General features: G+C 53.3%; 2 protein-coding genes across 3 annotated transcripts in view; one reads left to right on the top strand and one right to left on the bottom strand.

Annotated features, from left to right (window-relative positions):
* Positions 1-804: 804 nt before the first annotated feature.
* PEX11G (peroxisomal biogenesis factor 11 gamma) lies at positions 805-8,633 on the top strand. 2 transcript variants are annotated; one of them, XM_066343401.1, is made up of 5 exons: positions 805-885; positions 2,223-2,411; positions 4,519-4,697; positions 7,363-7,425; positions 8,015-8,633. In XM_066343401.1, the coding sequence occupies exons 1-5, from the start codon at positions 826-828 to the stop codon at positions 8,247-8,249; spliced, it is 726 nt and encodes a 241-aa protein (XP_066199498.1). In that variant the 5' UTR covers positions 805-825; the 3' UTR covers positions 8,250-8,633. The 2 variants fall into 2 exon arrangements, with proteins under 2 accessions (XP_066199498.1, XP_066199497.1); XM_066343400.1 differs by having other exon boundaries at positions 7,333-7,425.
* Positions 8,634-10,620: 1,987 nt separating this feature from the next.
* The window catches only part of ARHGEF18 (Rho/Rac guanine nucleotide exchange factor 18), a 97,384-nt gene continuing 87,972 nt past the window's right edge, over positions 10,621-20,032 (bottom strand). Inside the window, 9 exon segments of the mRNA XM_066343397.1 lie at positions 10,621-12,737; positions 12,817-12,942; positions 13,789-14,053; positions 14,426-14,896; positions 14,998-15,045; positions 15,149-15,205; positions 15,865-15,986; positions 16,369-16,506; positions 18,103-18,285. Coding sequence (XP_066199494.1) covers positions 12,604-12,737; positions 12,817-12,942; positions 13,789-14,053; positions 14,426-14,896; positions 14,998-15,045; positions 15,149-15,205; positions 15,865-15,986; positions 16,369-16,506; positions 18,103-18,285 — 1,544 coding nt within the window. The 3' untranslated portion in view covers positions 10,621-12,603.

The following is a 20,032-nucleotide window of genomic DNA, read 5'->3' as shown; positions in this document are numbered from 1 at the left end:
CTTGCAGCGGGGAAAACAGCGAGCAAGCCTAACACAGCTGTTTTCCTTACCGGTATGGAAGTGAAATTTTTTAAAAATGATTTTATCTATTGATTTTAGAGAGGGGGGAAGAGAGAGCGAGAGAGGTGAGGAACGAGAAGCATCAACTCACGTAGTTGCTTCTTATATGTGCCTTAACTGGGCAAGCCCAAGATTTTGACCGGTGACCTCAGCATTCTAGGTCTAGGTCCCATCCACTGTGCAGCTATAGGTCAGGCAGAAGTGAAAATTTAATCTCTTCCCAGAGGCCTGTTACCCTCTCTGGAATGACAACTCTGGTTACCAGATTCTTGTCTATTCTAGAATGAGTCTATGAGCTTCCTTAATTTTCCAAAAATGCTTTATATATTACAATATCCACATATACTCATTATACACAAGCAAAAAGTGCAGAAAGGGTGAAACAAATTAAAAAAATTTTTTTCCCTTGAATTCGAGCTAACAGGTTGGTGATTTCCCCTGGAAAAGTGTGTGTGTGTGTGTGTGTGTGTGTGTGTGTGTGTGTGCGCGTGTAGTTGGGGCCCGCGATGAGGGGTGGGGTGTGTGTGTGTGTGGGGGGGGTTGGGGCCCGCGATGGGGGTGTGTGGTGTGTGTGTGGGGGCGGGGGGCCGTCCTGGGTACACAGGCCCGCGGTAGCGCACACGTGACTGTATCGCCGCAGGAAACTCTGTTCCAGCTGAAACAGACAAAGGGCCAGTTCAGGGACAAAGGGTCGCGGTAGCGCCCGCGCAGAGCGTCTCCAGGGCCCGCCCCTTGCGTGGCGCGGTGACGTCACGCGAAATTGCCATGGCGGCGCTGAACAGTCTGGTGGCGGCACTGGAGTCGTATAGAGGCCGGGACCGCCTGGTGAGGCTGGGGTTGAGCCTGGCAGGAGGTCCCGAAATTGGGCCAGAGCTTAGAGATGGGGAGACTGAGGCCAGGAAGGGGCGGGGTCGCTTCGGATCCCCCAGCACCGAGGACCCTGTCCAAACTGAGTTCCAACCTGATACCCTAGTGGTGGACATTTAGGTTGTTCCAGTCCACCATCGTGACTGGATATTTATGGTAGTACCAGCGAAATCCTCACGGTTGAACATTTGGGATCACACCGGACCACTGAAGGAGGCCACTGGGTTGTCCCACTCTCCTATGAGGACTTAAGATGTTATGGGCTTTCCCCTCTGGACGGTTAGGTTGTGACCAAGTCCCCTATTAATTGGGCACTTAGGTTGTTTTCACCAACTCAACCTGGCTGGACATTTACATGCCAACCAAATCCCCATGTTTGGACATTCAGAATATGACTGGGCCACTGTAATTAGTTCCTGGGTTGCCTTGAAGAATCTCATGGGGGTTTCGAGTTATGCAGGGCTTTCCTTATGTTTGGATGTTTGTGTTCCAACTATATCATCCCCTCTGGTTGGGTATTTAGGTTGTTCCATCCAAGTCCCTGAGGTCAGACTCTCAGTTTCTCCACTTGTCCTAGTCTTTAACATGGACATTCAGGTTGTATCAGAGTATGTACTGGTGGTTGTGCAATTAGGTTCCAACCTACACATTTAGGTTTTAACAATCCCCCTACTCCCCCACCAAGTTGGATATTTAAATTGCAGTGTTTTTCTGTTCTGAAGGGGTTGAACAGGAATTACAAGTAAAACAACAGAAAAAAAGCAATTTTCGAGAAGCAGATGAAATCAACATAGAAAGGTGGTGAAGCTGACCCAGTTCATGATGCCCTATATCACCCAATGAGTGGGTTCCTATTCATGCAAATAATTTAAGCAAGTTATCCTCTGTCCACTGGGCTAAGGCTAGGTCATGTCCCCATTTCCCAGCTCAGCCATGGACATTGGCCTAGCTAGGTAGATGCAAATATACATTTCTGCCTAGTCTTGCCAGATGGGAAAAGGAAGACCCAGGAGGTAGAAAATGGGGTTTCTTTTTCTTGTCCCCATCATACCTTTTCCAGAGGCTGTGCCCCTTAGTGATACAAGCCAGCGCTTTGTTAGAGTCTCAACAGTGCCTTCTAGACAATAATGTCATGTTTTTACATTTGTCCTACATGTTTCTTTTTAAACTTTCAGCATTTATTAAAATCTTGTTGATTTAGACTCTTCTGCCTGCTCATTCTACAGGGCCCAAAGCCAGGTAATTCAGCTCAGTTCAGGAGCAGGGTCATGTTGATAGTTTCTACTTTCCCACAGATCCGTACCCTGGGGTACTGCTGCCAACTGGTTGGTGGGGTCCTGGTGGAACAATATCCGGCCAGGTCAGAAGTGGGGACACGCCTGCTAGCACTGTCTTCCCAACTCAGCCACTGCAGGACCATCCTTCGTCTCTTCGATGACTTAGCCATGTTTATGTACACTAAGCAGTACGGCCTGGGGGCAGAGGTAATGTGGTGTGTGGGGTAGGGACTTGTCTAAAGGCAACTGTGTGGGCCTGACTTGTGGTGGCGCTGTGGATAAAGCGTCGACCTGGAACGCTGAGGTCATCCGTTTGAAACCCTGCATTTGTCTGGTCAAGGCACATATGGGAGTTGATGCTTCCTGTCCCCTCCTTCTCTAAAATAAATAAATTAAAAAAAGAAGAATGAAAAAAAAAATAAAGGCAACTGTGTGGGCGGTTTTTTTTTTTCAATTTTACTTTCTTCATTGAGATAAGATGTTCTCTTTATCATCTTAAATGTTAAATATAGCTAATGTGTTCACATATTCCTAGAGATTGTACAGGTAGAAAGTCTCTCTTTTTCCTGATCCCCCAACCTTGAGTGTTCCTCCTCAGAGGCAGCCACTGTTCCTCCAGAGGCAGCTTCCTGTGTTTCCCTCCTGAGACCTGTACCCTCACAAGCCAGTACACATATTTAATATAGATAGTTGTATGCCACTGACACTCTTTGACTACTTGCTTTTTTCGCTTAAATTACAACTTTCAGGGCATTCCATATCAATCCAGAAAGAGCTCCTCCCTTCATGGCTGTGCATGTAGTACTCTCTTATGTATCTGGACAGTGATTTATTTAAGCCCTGTTGATGAGCATATAGGTTATTTATAACATTTTGCTGGTATAGCAGTATTGCATTATTCCATATGAGTGCCAGTAGATCTGTGCTCCTTCCCCTGGGGGTGAATTTGCCCTCTCAGGGGACATTTACTCAGGGAATGTGTTGAGAAGTTGTCCTGCCCATTGCCCCTACCCCCCAGAAATCTCCTCTCTGAGCTACTGGATGCTCAGAGGCTCCCCTGTTTTGCCCCAGCACCCATGACCTGACCATCTCAAATCTTGAGTGCTTTCCTGGATCTTCCTCCAGTTCTGACACCCATTTCCTATCCTCTTACTTGGTTAGGGCATAATTCTTATGCATCCCTGGAGGACCCCTTTCCCTAGACATCTCTGCAGACTCCCCTGAGTCTCAGGCAAGGGGTGGGTGGCCTCTGCACCTCGTATATCCCTTGACCAGAACAGAAGCCCCTTTTGTTGGTCCAGTGCTTATGTGTCTTGGTCTCCCCTGCACCCTGAGTATCTCCTCCCTGTGAAGGTCTGGGGCCTCCTCTGATTGAAAGATTTGAGGGATGTGGGCATGAGGAGGTGGGACCTGGGAATGCAGCCTTCGGGACCAGGTTCCTGCCCTTCTGGCCTTGCCTGGCTGGGTGCAGGCAGTGTGGTTGGGACTTAGGGTTGGAAGGTGGAGATATGGTGCAGGACAGAGAGCCCACAAGAGTTCTGTAGTTCGATGGTCCAAGACCTGTCTCTATATGAGATGGAACAGGTGGCAGCTTACACTAAATACCTCAGTTTCCCTATTTGCCAGGATGGTGACCACCCCTCTCTGTTTTGGGGGAGGTGACTCAAGTCATGTAGCCTGGTATTACTGTCCCACCCAGCTCAGCCTCATCAGGATTCTCTGCCCTGCTTCCCTCTCAGGGTCCTGCACCAGAAGGCCTGGCAGGACTGGAAGCCTGTGGCAGGATAGGAAGGCTCTAAGGCAGGGCGTCCTGAGTGGATGATTCAGTCGTACTTGTGAGTCATCTGGGAACTTAATTTTTTTTTTTTTTTTTTTTTAGGTGAGAGGAGGGGAGATAGTGATGCATGCTCCCACATGTGCCCTGACCAGCATCCACCTGACTACCCCATCTGGGGTCAATGCTCAAGTATTTTTAGTGCCTGAGGCTGATGTACTCCACAATCCTCAGCACCCGGGGCCATGCTCTGCTCAAATCAAGCCACTGGCTGCAGGAGGGGAAGAGAGAGAGAAGAGGGAGAGACCAGGGGTGCGGGGGTGGGGTGGGGAGAAGTAGATGGCTGCTTCTTTTGTGTGTCCTGACCAGAGTTGAACCCAGGACGTCCATACGCTGGGCCAATGCTCTATCTCCACAGAGCTACTGGCCAGGGCTTTAAAATTGTAAAGTGGTGTTTTTTTTTCACGGCCTGGGTTGCTAATATGGGCAGTGGGTGGGTCCAACCCCAGGCCCATCCCTCTCTCTCTCCTGGGCCTGCAGGAGGAGGACATCTTGGTTCGCTGTGTGTCTGTCCTTGGCAACCTGGCCGACCAGCTCTACTACCCCTGTGAGCATATTGCCTGGGCTGCTGACTCCAAGATCCTCCACGTGGACTCTGCCCGGTGGTGGATGCTGAGCACAGCCTTCTGGGGCCTCTCCCTTTTCCTGGGAATTGCCAGGTAAGCATTGTCGCCACTCTCAGCAGGCTGGACGGGAGTACTGAGATCTCTGGTCTGGTTGGCAGGCCGGCCAGGGTTGTGTGGGTCTTTGCTGCTTCTGGTTTTTCTCCTCTTGTCACTACCTCACTGTGTGTGTACCTTATCACATCACCACGGACTTGGCTTTAAACAATGAAAATAATCTTACAGTTCTGGAAGTCGGAACTCCAAAATGGGTCTCCCTGGGCTGAAATCCAGGTGTCAGGAGGGCGGTGGCCCTTCTGGAGGTTCCTGGGGAGAATGTGTTCCCTGCCTTTCCCAGCTTCTAGAATTCCTTCCTGCATTCCTTAGCTCAAGGCCTGTTCCTCAGTCTTTGAAGCAAATTTACTACAGTCTCTGCTCCTGTTGTTGCGTCTCCTTCTCTGACTTGGACCCTTCTGTTTCCTTCTATTGTGGACCCTTGTGGTGGTATTGGGCCCCTGTATAAACTCCCATCTCAAGCTCCTAAAGCCAGTCCCATCTACAAAGTTCTTTTTGTCACATAGGGAACACATTCACAGATCCTGGGGATTAGGATGTGGGCATCCTTGGGGGCTATGATTGTGCCCACTGGACCCAAGAAGAAGAAATAACTGTGGTCTGGACAGAAGTGGCTGGTGTGGTTGCTTTTACCCAGGCCCCTGAGTCCTGCTTGCATTGTCATCAGCAAATATCCCCAGATAAAACAGCCAGGAGTTTCCTGGCTGGCTCACTGCTTCTAAAAGCCATAAGGTTTGTAGAACTTTAAAATAAAGGTTTCCTCCCAAATTTTTGCTCAGAGCCCCTGCTCCAGAAAGCACAGGGGTGAAGGACCTCCAGTGGCAGAATTACATGCAGTGAACGTCTCCCGGATCCTTGAAGGGGGAGGTGGGTGATCCCTGACCTTGGGGGGTGGGGTGGAGGTGGGCAGTGGCCCACTTCTGCTGTCATTGTCCCTGGGCTAGACACTGACATTCAGTAGCCCTTCTTTTCCCCATTATATATGCCCTAATTACATGCTCATCACAGTCTGAAAAATGAAGTCCCAAAGTGGAAGAGTCTTATCACCTAGTCCAGAAAGCCCCACTGTTGATCCTCTGATGCCTCTTCCAGCCTCTGACCTTATACTCTGCAAACACATTTTACTTGCTCTGCTCTTGTGTCATGCTTGGCATGCCTTCTCAATTCAAGCCCCCTCACAACCAAAATCATGGTGCCTGTCGCCCTTCCTATGTGCTTTGGGGCTCCTACAGAGGCCTGGGCTGGGCTTGGGGTGCTCCTGAGGCTGCTGCCAGGGGCCCTCGTGACTACTGGTGCCAAGAGAGGTACCATTTCTGTTTTGGGTCAGCCTTAATTCCATTAAAAAATAGACACTATTTTAGAGCAGTTTTAGGTTCACAGCAGAATTGAGCTGAAAATAGAGAGTTCCCATTTCCCCAGCCCCACCCCACACATGCACAGCCTCTCTCACTGTCAACATGGCATGAGAGTGGGTCATTTGTTACAATCATTGAATCTACATTGACATATCATCATCACCCCAAGTCCATGGTCCTACATTAGGGGTCACTCTCTGTTGCATATTCAGTGTGTTTGGACAAATGTAACAACTTATATTCACCATTACAGTATCACACAGAGTAGTTTCACAGCCCTGAAAATACCCTCTGTTCTGCCTATGATTTCATTCATTTTTAGAGCATATAGTTTTTCCATGATTTATCTGTCTTTCGTGTTAGTAAGGGTATGAGGTTAAGGAGGGCATACTTGTCATGACCAGGTGCCCTTAAGACCCCAGGGTGCCCTGGCCAGGTAGCTCAGTTTGTTCGAGTGTTATCTCAATATGACAAGGTTGTGGGTTCAATCCCTGGTCGGAGCACATACAAGAATCAACCAGTAAATGCATAAATAAGTGGAGCAACAAATCGATGTTTTCTCTTTCCCTTCCTTTCTCTCTCTCACATCAATAATAATAATAATAATAATAATAATAATAATAATAAGGCCCCAGGGTGCCTGAGTCATCTGGGAGGTTGTTGAAATGCCTGGGGCCAGGTGCCTAGAGGTTCTAACTGGTCTGGGGACCAGGACCCAGAACTCAGTGTTTAGCCTTAGCGCCCCAGGTGGCTCTGATGCAGACCCACTTATCTCACTGCAGGTGCTGCCTGTGTCCAGTACTCTGAGGATATGTCACCTGGATGGGCACAGGTTAGCTGGGGAGATGTACCAAGCCTTGGGCCTCCCAGGCATGAAGTCTGATTGGGGTTAGCCCTCTAATGGGCAAGACTGAGCATATTCACTTACCCACCCGTCCCCCAGTCCATGCTGCAGGGTGCAGGATACAGTGGCCAGGCAGGCAGCCTGGATGGGCACCTTGTAGGGCCTGAGAGTCCAGGGGGAGCATTAGTGGCTGCCTGCCTGCTAGCTGCTGTCAGCCTGCAGACGCCAGCCCTGAGCGCCCAGAAGGTGGTCAGACTCACCTCAGACACGGTAGTTGGAGCCACTTATTACAGAACTCAGCACCTGTTACAGGTAACCTGTGGCCACAGTGGCAGGAGGCAGGTGGCAGAGCCTCCCCTAGGGCCAGTGTTAGGGATTGAAGCCCTACGACCCACCCTACTTCTCTTGCCCCCTCTAGTGGGTTTCCTCCCACCCTCTGGTGTTGCAGGTCCTTGTGGATGGTCCTGAAGCTGAGACAGCAGCTGAGGAGCCCCACAGCAGCCTTCCGCAGGTATTTTCTGCAGGAGAAAGGTCAACTTTCCCTCCCACAGGCCCAGGGCTTTCCCCACTGAGGCGCTGGGGGTGCTGCTCTGAGTCACTGCAGTTATCAGCCCTTACCCCTGCACAGGGCCTGGGCTGTGGTGGGTGCTGGGTCACTGGGTGGATGGTAGGACTTACACATGGGGAAAATGAGGCTCACGTGAGGCCTCATAGGCAGGAAAAGCAGAGCTAGGACTCTGGGGCTAAGTCTTCACAGCTGTGCCCCTAACAGAGAGCATGACAGGACATGGAGTCAGTTTCCTGAGGACCCTGGTCACTGTCACTACTTCATTCTGGGAAAGAACTGTGCCTAGCACCTGCCCAACCAACAGCCCCACCTGCCTCCCTGACTGATTCCAGGGGGTCAAAAGGACTGAGTTGTGGATTTGAGACTTTCTATGGCAGTCCATGCCCTGTTCACATTGTGGGCTCCCTCTGAGGGGTGACGGGGACTTATCCTTGCTCACAAGCAGGGTCTGTAGTCATTCCTTGCCCTGCCTGCTGGGGCAAGCATGGGCCCACTTGGGCCCTTCCTGAATGACTCCTCTTTGATCCCACAGCCAGCTGCCCCGGAGCAAGCAGAGGGCCATGGAGGCCCAGATCCAGTCAGAGACATTGACTCTCCTGAGCAACCTGGCCGACCTGGCCAATGCTGTACACTGGCTGCCACCAGGTATCCTGTGGGCAGGACGCTTCCCTCTGTGGCTGGTGGGCCTCCTGGGCACCATCTCATCCCTCCTCAGCATGTACCAAGCAGTCCGGGTCAGTGGCTCGGCTGACACCGCCACTTCCTGATGTGGCCTGGGATGTGTGGACACAGCTGGAACCCTGATGGAGTCCCCTTTCCACAGAGCAGAAATCACTGTGGCCAGGGCTGAGCCTTTAAGTGAGCAACTCAAGGCCAGGTGTGGGGAGATCAACCCAGAGAACACAGGGGGTGGCCCTGGGGCACAAGCCCACAGGGGCACAGGCTATGGGGTGGGTGTGAGGTCCTCCAGACACTGGGGCCTTTCCACCCAGGCCTGGCCTCTAGGGGTAGGTCTGTCTGAGAGCCAGAGCAGGGGACCCTGGGATCCCCTGCAGAGGAAAAGGCCACAGAAGACCTCAGAGATTCACTTCTGTCCCTGGCATCCTGTATGCAAATAAAGACAAGCAGGGAGCTAGGATGGCATGTGTTAAGTGAGCCTTTGGAAAGCGGTTGTAAGAATCAGTTGACAATGTGGTGCTGGTGCCAGGCCCAGGGCTGGGCCCCTTCTGAACTCACCAGCTCCTATCCCCTCCCATCTATAGTTCCACTCACTTGCATGTCCTCTCTCCCTGCTGATAGCACTCCTGTGCCTTATTTTAGGGAGGGCATGCAGGTCCACCTCTGGATGTGGCAGCCAGTGGGCCAGAGATGTGGGAAGCCACACTTTCGCCTCCTGGAACATCTTTGGCTGGTGGGTCCTCTCTGCCAGCACAGCTTGCTGCCTTCAAGCTGCCTTCACCCATGAAGGGCAGGTCACTTTCCCGCACTCACAGGCACCCGCCGCCCATGCTGCCTCCTGCCAGGCCATACCTATATCACAGTCTTTTCCTCCGGGTATTGTCAGGTGCTTGCTGTGGCTGGAACAGCTGACAGTCAGTCACAGTTTGGACCAGAGCTGTCATCCGTTCAGGGCCAGCCTGAGCATTTTGTAGGTTCCCAGCTGGAGCAGAGCAGTGTGGGCTGGTGTCGGAAGATGGGGTGGCTCTTCCCATCTGGTCTGACATTGGAGAGGCTGCAGGTGTCATTGGTAGGTGGTGGCCAGCCCTTGCCTACCCATTGATTATGATATGTCCTTGGATCCTCCACCTCAGCCCAGTGGGAAAGAAGGAATCTCTCTTACGTACCCCAAGTGCCTGGAGGATTCAAGACTTCAGTGTTTGCAGCCCCTAAAGCTTCATGTGATTTCAACCACAGACTGCTCTTTTACAGGGAAGATAAGTGGCTGGGAACAGCTGGGCTGGAGGGCCTCTTGGGGTGCAGAAGAAACACCACCCTGCCCCTGGCTCAAGTACCCTCTGGACTAGGGGAGGGAGCCAGGCTGTATCAGTCTCTCCTTCCCTATTGCAAAGGGGGGGGGGCAGCACACTGGTGTGTCACAGCACTTGGGGAACCAGCAAGGTTAGGGTGGAGTCAAAGCAGCACCTGCTTGCCTATCCGGAGACTCAGAAGAGTGAATACCAGTGAATTCAGTGTGTCTATAGTATAGGGAAACCATGTGAACACCTGGGTACGGGACACATCAGGTCTTAGGTACTCCAAAAGACTGGAATCCCAATGGATCTGGGTAAAGCCAGGTACCTGGGCTCTGGCCACAGCTTGCGAGTGGCCAGGTGGCAGCACTGGGCCCACAGCTACCCAGGCTCAGGCATTGTGCTGGGCAATTGAGATGACCCTGCCTGTAGTGTGGCCACACCCCCTGTCCACTGCCTTTTTTGGGGCAGCAGCTCAGCCTTCTCAGGTTTGGGCAAAGCAAGTCAGTTCCTTGGGGGACAGGAGAGAACACATGACTGGTCCTAGGCGCATATCTGTGGCAAACAGCTCAGGGAACAGGGAGCTCACATCAGGCCACAGAGACAGGCCTAGACTGAAGGGGCCCTAGCCAGAGTGGGAGGGATTGGTAGCGTTCCTCAAAAGCTGACTTTGATTAGAGGGCTGCTTGTCCTGGGGTTTTTGCCTCTAGCTTTGAATGTCCAAACATGATAATTGGGGATTCCTCAGAGGGAACCAGAGCAGGCAAAGGGTCCAGGAACCTCTGTGCAGTCTCCAGATCCCTTCACTCACCACAGGTGCGGGGCACAGGCAGCTGGTCACAGCTGGAGCTGAGGCCCTATCACTTGCCCAGGAGGTATCCCTGCCTCCCTGCATTCGTCACCCCAGCTGCAGGGCGGGAGTGGTGACAGTAACTGAGGGGCTCTTATGGTGTCCTGGGCCCACTGGGTGGGGTGGGACATCAGACCCTGGTTCTCAGGCTCCTTCAAATTCCTGTATATGATGTCCAGGTCTCCCTGAGATCCCACTGCAGCAGATGGCACAAGGGGCCCTGCCTGGTGAGGTAAGCCTTGGAGAGCCCCCACCAATACAGTGCTGATGCTTGGCTATGCTCCTACAACAAACTGAATAACAGCCACTCCTGTCAGCTCAGCTTAAGACACTTTTATTGCTAGAATCAGGCAGGTCTTAATTTCCAAGGTGGTTTCGAAACATCCTGATGAGGAAATGCCGCAATTATAATAATCATTGGACTAAGATCATGTCACAGTGACTGAAGATGAGCACAGATCCCACAGGAATAAGAATATTTGCTCGGCCATGAACTTTACAAATAAAATTGGGCCTCACCCAGGAGTGATCGCAGGGTGCTGGCCAGAGAGAAGGTGCGGAAGACTTGTCCTTCTGCGTGGCACAACTGAAGGCCCCCTTAGCCGAAGGGCAGGAAGTGTCCACACCCACCACATGGCCGAGGGGGATCCTCTGGACTTACGGTCTGAGGAACCATGATGTCTGAGGCCCAGGAAGCCCAGGAGGCCCAGGAATGTGGTCTTCACAAAAGGACAGGAAGTAAAATTGAATTTTCTAAAGTGGTCTGATTCATCTCAGTACAAAAACACAAAACGCTGATTACAGACATGGCACAGATGAGCTCTGATGGGTGTCACGGGAGGGAAGAGGACACTTCCTGCTGATGCGGCCAGTCCCATACCATAGCAGGCAAAGTTGAAGGTGGGGGGAGGTTCTTGGAGGGGCCAGCAGGGGGCTGTGCTCAGGAGTGGTTCTGAATCGCTGCTCTCATTTCCATGTCACCAAGTGGCTGTGTCACCTTGACCCTGCGGTGCCTCTGCTCCTGTGTAGCCCAGAACCCAGTCTTCTGCCAGTGCTTTGTAAGATGTTGGGCTTGGGGCCCAGTGGAGGGAGCCTGGGGTGCAGAAAAGGTCTGTGCTATCCCCTTTCCTGCACAGCACCCAAACTTGAGTTTGGCTAGAGGTGGAATGTGGATCTGACCCAATCACCAACCCTGGACATGTGACACCATCCCTGACATCTACAGCCATGTAGCTGGTCTGGTGGCCCTTACTCTCCTCCAGGGGTAAGCTGATAGCTAATAACAGCTCATTGGATGTGAGGTAGTCACCTGTCCTTTAGAGGTGTCCAGGCCATGTGAGCCCCACCACCCTGCTCCGTGTTGTCCAGCACCTTTTACGAGCATCTGTCAGGACTGATACCAGCCCTGGAGGCTTCCTCTTGGAGGCCAAGAAAAACCAGCCCAACTCACAGGGATTAAGGACCCTCTGCCTGGGACAGGGACTTTCTAGTATGTGCTGGTCCTGGCCACACCTCAGTTTGGCTTCCTCCACAGGCTGAGCACCTGGAGAACCACACTCAGGGGCCTTGGGAAACCACCGAGTTTGATGACAGCAGGTTTTAAAAACCTACACCAAGTTAAAATGAATTATAGACCCTTTCAAGATGAGTTTCTGACCATAAAGAACTTACCTTGACTACTATCGGCCACCCTTTCCAGACACACTGCCCTGTGGCCCTCTGTCCCTGGATGGGCTGTGTGCTGCCCTCGTCTGGTCCATGCCCTAGTCTTGAAATTCACCAAGAACCCATGTAGCTTTCTGCTTGGATTCTGCCCAGAGACATAGCTGACAGTATACTGTTCCTACTGGTGCCCTAACGGTACAGCAATACAGTCCAGTTCCAGTCTTCTATGGGCTGTGGGACTGCCATCTCCTCCTCAGACTGGGGTCTGGCCTGTCATCAGGCTCTGCGTGGAGCCACCAGTTTGTCACTACCTTGGAAAAATTTCTTGGAGTCAGTCTCTCTACCAAAATGGGATGCTATGATTTAAAACAGCTCCTTGGGTTAGCTCTGGTTCAACCTACAATTGAAAATGTTCCTTGTTATATAAAAAAAAAGGTTTAGAAAGTTACCCAGGTACCACTGCTAATCCTACAGTAATAGCGTGGAGATGACAGGTGGCCCTGACCCTGACCCCAAACCCAGCCAGGCAGTCATCCATGCTGGTGTGCTGGGCAGGAAGAGGCAGGTGGCAGTTCCCCAGCAAACACAGCAGGTGGGCAGGACAGCGAGGGTCCTGCACCTCAAGCCATGTTCCCCCTAGAAAAAGATGACATCTTCCTTGCTGACTTCTTCCTTGTTGAGTGGTTTGAGGGGCAGTGGCGAGGGCAGGAAGGGTAAGTGCTCAAGGGACATGTCAGCTGGAGCTGGGCTTGGGGCCTGGCAGGAGAGGTCTGAAAGACAGAGGAGTGCAGGGTGTCAGCAGCCACCAGGCACCACGGCTGGCCCCACTGCCTGGGTGGCTGGGCTCACCTTGGGGGGCTGCAGAGCTGTGACTGCCGAGGCGGACAGGACTCAGAGAGTAGTGGCTCCGAGAGGCACTTTCATCTTTGCCCATGAGCTTGCTGAAAAGCAGCTGCTGCTTCAGGTCGAATGAGGCTGATAGAGGGAAGAGGGCACAGCCTGGGGTGCTCAGCCGTGCTCCAGGCACACAGCAGTCCCCACCTCCACCAGGGCCTCCCTCCCTCCTCAGCACTTCCCGTGGCGCCTGTTCCTAGGGACGGACCACACTCAGCCCCAAATGCAGTGACACAAAAACAGGAACAGGCCTCAACCGACCCCAGAAAGCCCCTGGAATAAGCCAGCTTTTGGACCTAGTCAACCCCGACCCTGCCCAGGTGCATCCCAGGGAGGGTTTCCGGGCAGCACCTGTACACTCAGCACTCAGAGAGCCCCAGCACTAACAGGGGGGACAAGGACCCAGTGTCTCCTCTGGGGAAGGTGGACACTGGATAGAGCCCCTGGCACCTAGGTTGGCACTAGGGAGGGGAGGTGGGAAGCATCAGCAACAGTCACTAAGGTTGTCCCTAAGTGACTAGGGCGCTCGGACTTGTTGCCTCTGGTGACCACCTCCCCAAGGGTCTCCCAGGCCCTTCTTTCTGAGTTGCTGAGACATTCCCTTGCCCTGTTTGGCCTTGAGGACTGAGGTGGGAAAAGGACCTGGGGTCTGTCATGTCAGTTTTGCTTCTGAGATGAAAAGCCACCCCTTGGGGGTTTAAGGGACCTCAGCTATGCTCCCAGTGGTGCCTCTGGTCTCCTCCCAGCATCTTTGCAGGAGGATGGCCCTAGGGTCCCACTGTCGTTTGCCCAGAAGGAGCTGCTTTGGTGTCAGATTGTTCACGACTGGATCTCTCAATCTAGGTTGAGGGCCTGGGCAGGCACTGAAGGTCATTCACCCCTCCGAGATCACCCCACCCACACCCTGCCCCCAAGCACGGAACTCACCTGAACTCTCACTGCGCTGAGAGCCCCTGCTCTTGCCACCCTTGTCCTTGCTGCCCTTGGTGAAGGTGGCCAGCTTGGTAGGGATCTGCTGCTGCACTGCTGCCTGCCTCTGGATCTGGTTGGTGGCGCTGAGCAGTTGGATGGGCACATCACTCTTGGCTGGCCGACTCTCGGCTGGCGCACTGTCCCGCCGAGCCACCTCAGGGCGCTCAGGCCCTTCTAGCCCTTCCCCGTTGAAGCTGGGGGAGTGGCTCAGGGACTGGATCTGAGTGACAGAAGACACATCCCAATGACTGTTCCTCCTGAAAGCCCTCCCTGGGACTGACAGGGAGGTGCTCCCCTCTGCCCCACCTAATCTGCAGGACTTTGGCTGGGGCAGAGCCTTGCCTGCCTACCCACCCTGATCCTAGGCCAGGGTCACATAGCCTTTTAGCAGGGAGGGTCTGACCTGGGAGCAAAGCCCCGTGCTGGGCCTTATGGAGTGGCTATTTGCTGCCAGTCCCCCCAAAAACATACCGTGCTCGCAGCACTACCATGTGACTTGCAGTTATAGTCATACCTTCCCGTTCCACCAGTACTTTGCACACGCGCTTTCCTAATACACATACACCTGCAGGCTACACTATCCCCTGCTCACCTCCATGGGCAACTCGGGCAGCAGCGCCCCGGAAACCGTGTTCTGCTTCTTGAGCCTCCGCAGCAGCTCCAGCCGCTCGCGCTCCCGCTCCACAGTGCGCTGGGCCTCGCGAAGCCGCTCTAGGTCGTGCTGGTAGGCCCGGCGCTGCTGCTCCAGCTCAGCGCGCTCCTGGGCCAGCTGCTCCTGCAGCTGCGCTGCCTCGTGCTGGCGCTGCTGGAGCCGGGCCGAGGCCAGGTCCAGCTCCTGCTGCTGGCGCTCCCGCAGGCGCTCCCAGCGCTGCTGCTCCAGCCGCAGTTGGCTCTGCAGCTTCTGCAGGCCCACCAGCTCCTCTCGCTGCTTCTCAAAGTTGCGCTGCCGCTCCTGCTCCAGCAGCAGGTTCCCGCGTGTGGACTGCAGCCGGAACTGCTTCTCCCGTTCCTGGAGAGCCGCCCTCTGCATCTCCACGTAACTGTCCTGCTGGGCAATGACCGCCTGGGGGGAGGGGAGTCATGAGAGGCCACATCCTCTTCCAGATGCCGACCTCAAACAGGAAAAGGGCAGCGCAGCCTGTCACTGTCCACCAAGTCCCGTACCTGGAGGCTGAGGAGCAGCTGGGACAGCGCCTGAATTCTCTGGACAAGCTGTAGAGAGAAGGGGTGCGGGGGAGACAGATGCTGGCTGTCTGCCCCAAGCCCTGCTGGTGTGCATGCCAGTCCCCCAGGAGAAGAACAGCCCTGAACCTACCTCCAACTCCAGGATAGTGGGCAGATAGGGGCCAGACTCAGTGCCCAATGCTTCCACCTGTGGAAACACAATGTCACACAGCACAGGGCTACTGAGGATGCCAGCCAGACCCACTTACCGAAAGACACTCGCCTTAGTGTCAGGCAGGCCCTTCCTAGTTGTCTGGACATGAGGGCGCAGGGTGGCCACAGGATGTGGGAGGGCAGCTGCTGAAGGTTCATTGTGCAGAAGGCTTGGAGGTGAAGCGGGCCTGGCCACAACACTGGCCAGAGGCAGCTGGCCTCGGATTCTAAACTCACCATGTGGCCCTGTTCTCAACCCAACGCTTGGCAAGGATGGGGCTTCTGAACTGAAGGGGCGGGAGCAGCCAGCTTAACTTTGACACCTGTGGGTGTGAGGACCTGGAAAGCTCATAGTCCCTGCATGGTGGTTCTCACTGGTGGGAGAGGCCATGGCTACTGCCCCAAGCTTGTCCCCTGCCCAGCCTCCCACCACTGCCGGTGCCTGCAGGGAGAAGCACTGGGGTTTACTTGCCTGCACATTGATCTGAGCTGAGATATTACTATTCATCATGACATGAATGGCGTGGAATGCTGTTTGCTGTAAGACAGGGAGACTAGATGACCAACACACAGGCTGTTCACACTTGCTAACAACTAAGAGAACTTGGGCCAACTCAGTGCTGAGCTCAGGACTGTCCCAAGGAAGCCACATACCGTTTGTGGTGCTTCCTCAGAGGCCCCGGGGGTGTCACTGAGCTTCGTGTCCAGACTGCTCGCAGGGTCTTGCCAGTCTCGGAGGCTTACGTCATTGCTACACTCCTTCTTAAAACTGCCATCTAAAAACCCCAAGCCAGGCACATGAGGATGTTTGGGGTTCCACAGAGGTCTAGAACCCCCACTCCAGGCCAGGTAGGAAACTGTGGCTAGGATGCAGCCCTAGACCCTGTGCTGCAATGGTGGCATTTGTGGCTCAGATATCGGTCGGAACAGGTCTGGATGCTGTTAAAACATTCAGCAACACTCAGAAGGCCCAGGACCCTGACCACAGAGAATTTATAGATGTCGCTGAGAAGCAGCAGTAGAGATGTCACAGAGCAAAGGCCTGGCTTTGTCAAGGACACTGTGCATAGGAACATGCGAGAAAACTGAACTTCCTGCTGCACTGACCTTTCTGAGGGCCCTGGAAGTCCCAGTCCTGGGGGAAGAGGCACCACTCACCCTTTCCAGGGACAGTGGTGCTGTCATAGCCTCCAAAGGTCTCTGTCCTGCGGCGTAGGCCCACAGAGGCATCCTCACAGTCTGCCTGGCTGTTGGTGCTGCCCAGCCACCTGCAGATCAGGCTCTGGATGTCTTCAACTGTGGAAGGAGATGGGAGGGCCCCATACTGAGCGTCGGGGTATGACAAAGGGCCAGTGCACAGGGCTGTGGAGGGCTTCAGCCCTGCTGATCTGTGCACTGCTTGTACAGGTATTTCGATCAGGACAGGACAGGTCCTGGCCAGTTGGCTTGGTGGCAGAGTGTCAGCCCAGCATGTAGATGTCCCAGGTTCAATTCCCAGTCAGGGTACACAGGAGAAGCGACCATCTGCTTCTCCATCCCTACCCCCTCTCCCTTCTCTCTCTCTCATCTCCTCTCCTTTTGCAGCAATGGCTCGATTGAAGTGAGTTGGCCCTGGGTACTGAGGTTGACTCCATGGTCTCTGCCTCAGATGCTGAAAAATGGCTCCAGTTGTAAGGGAGCAATGGCCCAGATGGGCAGATCATGCCCCCTAGTGGGCTTGCTGGGTGAATTCGGTCTGTCTCTGCCTCCTCTCCTCTCACTAAAAAAAAAAAAACAAAAAACAAAGGCCCAGCTGTGTCTAAAAAAGAGGCCTGCCTATGGGACAGCATGTGCACAGTACATCCTGGACCCTGGACCTGGGCCTAAGGGAGTGTTGGGTCTAGTAGGGAACTCAGTATGGTCACTGCTTGTGTGATGACACACAGAATGTTGGGGCCACAGGTAGGCGGCCTTAGGGACAAGGCTGATCACACAAAGTGCTCCAGAACAAATAAGCCTTGGCCAGGTAAGGAGGTGGGGAGAACATTCTAGGCCAAGGCACAGGACATGAGGGGGCCTCAGGGGGGCTAAGGACAATGGCCAATTCGGAAACGGGAGGGAGGGGAACACTGCTATGGTTGGGAAAGGAAGATGAGTGGAGGCTCAAATCGTCCCTCTGAAAGTCAGGGACTGTCTACCTTGTTTGCTGTTGAAAGAGGGTGCAGGTTGTCCCTCTGGAGTGAATGAGCACTGGCAGCCCAGCCTGACATGTGTCCTGGTCAGCAGGGGGCTTGGCAGCTGCATGGAAGCTGCCAGGGACTCGGGTGTGGACCTTGACTGCTCAGTGAAGCAGGCCTGGGCACGGTGCATCAAGGGGCAGGCCACCTCCTGGCCAGCGCCCTCCCATGGCTGCTGGAGCATTTCCCACAGGATGCAGAGTTCTAGGAGTGCTGCTGGGTCCAGGCACCCTTAGAAATGACCCACCGAATATGCATGTGTGCATTTTTCTGGATATATCATCAGTGATCCACTACTCAGAAAGAAGAGTAACCTCTTGAATGTGGGGAATTCATCTCGGCTGATTTCCAATTTCCGGGGCCCGGCACGGTGCCTTGCATGTGGCAGGCACCGTGGAGTCTTGTCAAATATGTGAGAATGTGGTCTAAGTCTGCAACCAGGGGCTTGCACCAGGTCGTGTTGAATGACCCTTTCGATCTCTAACAGGCATAGGTGGTGGCTAACACTGCTCTGGGTGCACAGCTGCCCAGCCAGATAGAAGGGTGCCCCAGACAGGTAGCAAGTCAGCCATACTAGGTGGTGCCCCCAGCCCAGGGTCACTCCAGGCCACCGGGGCAGGAAGGTGTGTGAGAGGAAGGCAGTGCCCAGTAAGAACACTGGGGCAAGGCTACTTACTCTCAGCCATGGCTGACTTAAGGATTAGCTCCCCTTGCAAGTTATCCGAGGGGTCCCCTCCTCGGAAGAGGAGGTGTGACTGAGCCAAGTCTTCCAGTCCGGTCATCTCGGCCATTTCCAGGTAGATCTGCTGCTTCTCTCTGAGGCTCTGTGCAATTTGCTGGTCTTTCACGCTCAGCCGCTCTGCAAAGCCACATGGAGGTGGCAGTCAGCCTCTCTGGATCACTCCCCAGGAGCTGGTGCTGGGGTGCCTGACAGAACAGGCTGGCCTCTGGGGACCTCTGCTGACTCACCTCGGCCCAGGTAGACCATTCTCTCCATCCAACCTTCCCAAGGCAGTAAGGGCCTGGCTGCCTCTGATCGCTTCCCACAATTATAAATATCAAACACAGTGGGGTATGGTGAGACCATTAGCATGTTAAGGTATTAGTCTGGGACAAACTGAGAGCCTTGTAAGACTTAGTTTTCCAATCTTGAAAATCCTCCTTCAGGCATTTAGGTCAAACTCTTTCTTACAAGTCTCCCTGTTTTATACTTCTATAGCTGCCGTGATTGTAACCTACCTTATTAGACTTCCTCCCTAGTGATTGTTAGTACAGCTATATCAAGTTCAGATAAATGACTGACTCTCATCAGTTTCAGTCATTTTCCAATTGATTCTATTGTTATCTTGTAAGCAAATAATCATGCCCCATGCAAAAACCTAATTCTGTTGTCTCCCTTCCAATCATGTCTCACTTCTGTCTCTCTTGGTATTACCCTGGCTAGGACATCCAAGGTGAAGATGATAATGGAAAGTGAATGGCCCTGCCTGGCTCCTAGTTGTTTTTTTTTTGTATTTTTTTTTTTGTATTTTTCTGAAGCTGGAAACGGGGAGAGACAGACAGACTCCCGCATGCGCCCAACCGGGATCCACCCGGCACGCCCACCAGGGGCGAAGCTCTGCCCACCAGGGGGCGATGCTCTGCCCCTCCAGAGCGTCGCTCTGTTGCGACCAGAGCCACTCTAGCGCCTGGGGCAGAGGCCAAGGAGCCATCCCCAGCACCCGGGCCATCTTTGCTCCAATGGAGCCTTGGCTGCGGGAGGGGAAGAGAGAGACAGAGAGGAAGGAGGGGGGGGGTGGAGAAGCAAATGGGCGTTTCTCCTATGTGCCCTGGCCGGGAATCGAACCCGGGTCCCCCGCACGCCAGGCTGACGCTCTACTGCTGAGCCAACTGGCCAGGGCCGCTCCTAGTTTTGATGGGAATGTCCCTGATGTTCCAAAGTTAAGTTGAGTTCAGCTTTTGATCTAAGATGAGAAGAATATCTTGATAAATAAAATACCTTTGTATTCCTACTTCACTAAAAATCTTGTTGGGAATGAGTGATAAGGAAATGTTACTGTATGGCATCCAGGCAGGACATATCTTTATTACCAGCTGGAGGAAATGATAAGTCAGAATGAAATGAAATGAATACTATGTTAGAACTTCCAGGGTCCAATAGGATTTCCTCCCCTATTGGACATTTTTTTTCTTTTTTTTCCAAATAAGAGGAGAGATAGAGATACAGACTCCTACATGTACCCTGACTGGGATCCAACCAGCAACCCCTGTCTGGGGCACATGCTCCATCCATCTGGGGCCATGCTCGCAACCAAACTATTTTTAGCACCTGAGGCGGAGGCTCCATGGAGCCATCCTCAAGCCCAGGGTCGATGAGCTTCAACCAATTGAGCCATGGTTGCAGAGAGAGAGATAGATAGATATGGGGGAGGGGGAGGGTGGAGAAACAGATGGTAGTTTCTCCTGTGTGCCCTGACCAGGAATCGAACCAGGGACATCCACACACTGGGCTGATGCTCTACCACTGAGCCAACCAGCCAGGGCCCCTTTTTGGACATTTTTATCAACTAATACCTTTAAAAGTGCACCTCATCAGAAGACAATTT

Source organism: Saccopteryx leptura, chromosome 6, assembly GCF_036850995.1.
Source record: "Saccopteryx leptura isolate mSacLep1 chromosome 6, mSacLep1_pri_phased_curated, whole genome shotgun sequence".
Classification (NCBI taxonomy): Eukaryota; Metazoa; Chordata; class Mammalia; order Chiroptera; family Emballonuridae; genus Saccopteryx; species Saccopteryx leptura.
The sequence above is the reverse complement of the archived record's forward strand: the minus strand, read 5'-3'. Positions and strand labels throughout refer to the sequence as shown.

Coding starts and splice junctions, on each gene's coding strand:
- PEX11G (XM_066343400.1), top strand. CDS start 826: ATGGCGGCGCTGAACAGTCTGGTGGCGGCACTGGAGTCGTATAGAGGC. Junction 886..2,222: donor ATAGAGGCCGGGACCGCCTG/GTGAGGCTGGGG, acceptor ACTTTCCCACAG/ATCCGTACCCTGGGGTACTG. Junction 7,426..8,014: donor CCCACAGCAGCCTTCCGCAG/GTATTTTCTGCA, acceptor TTGATCCCACAG/CCAGCTGCCCCGGAGCAAGC.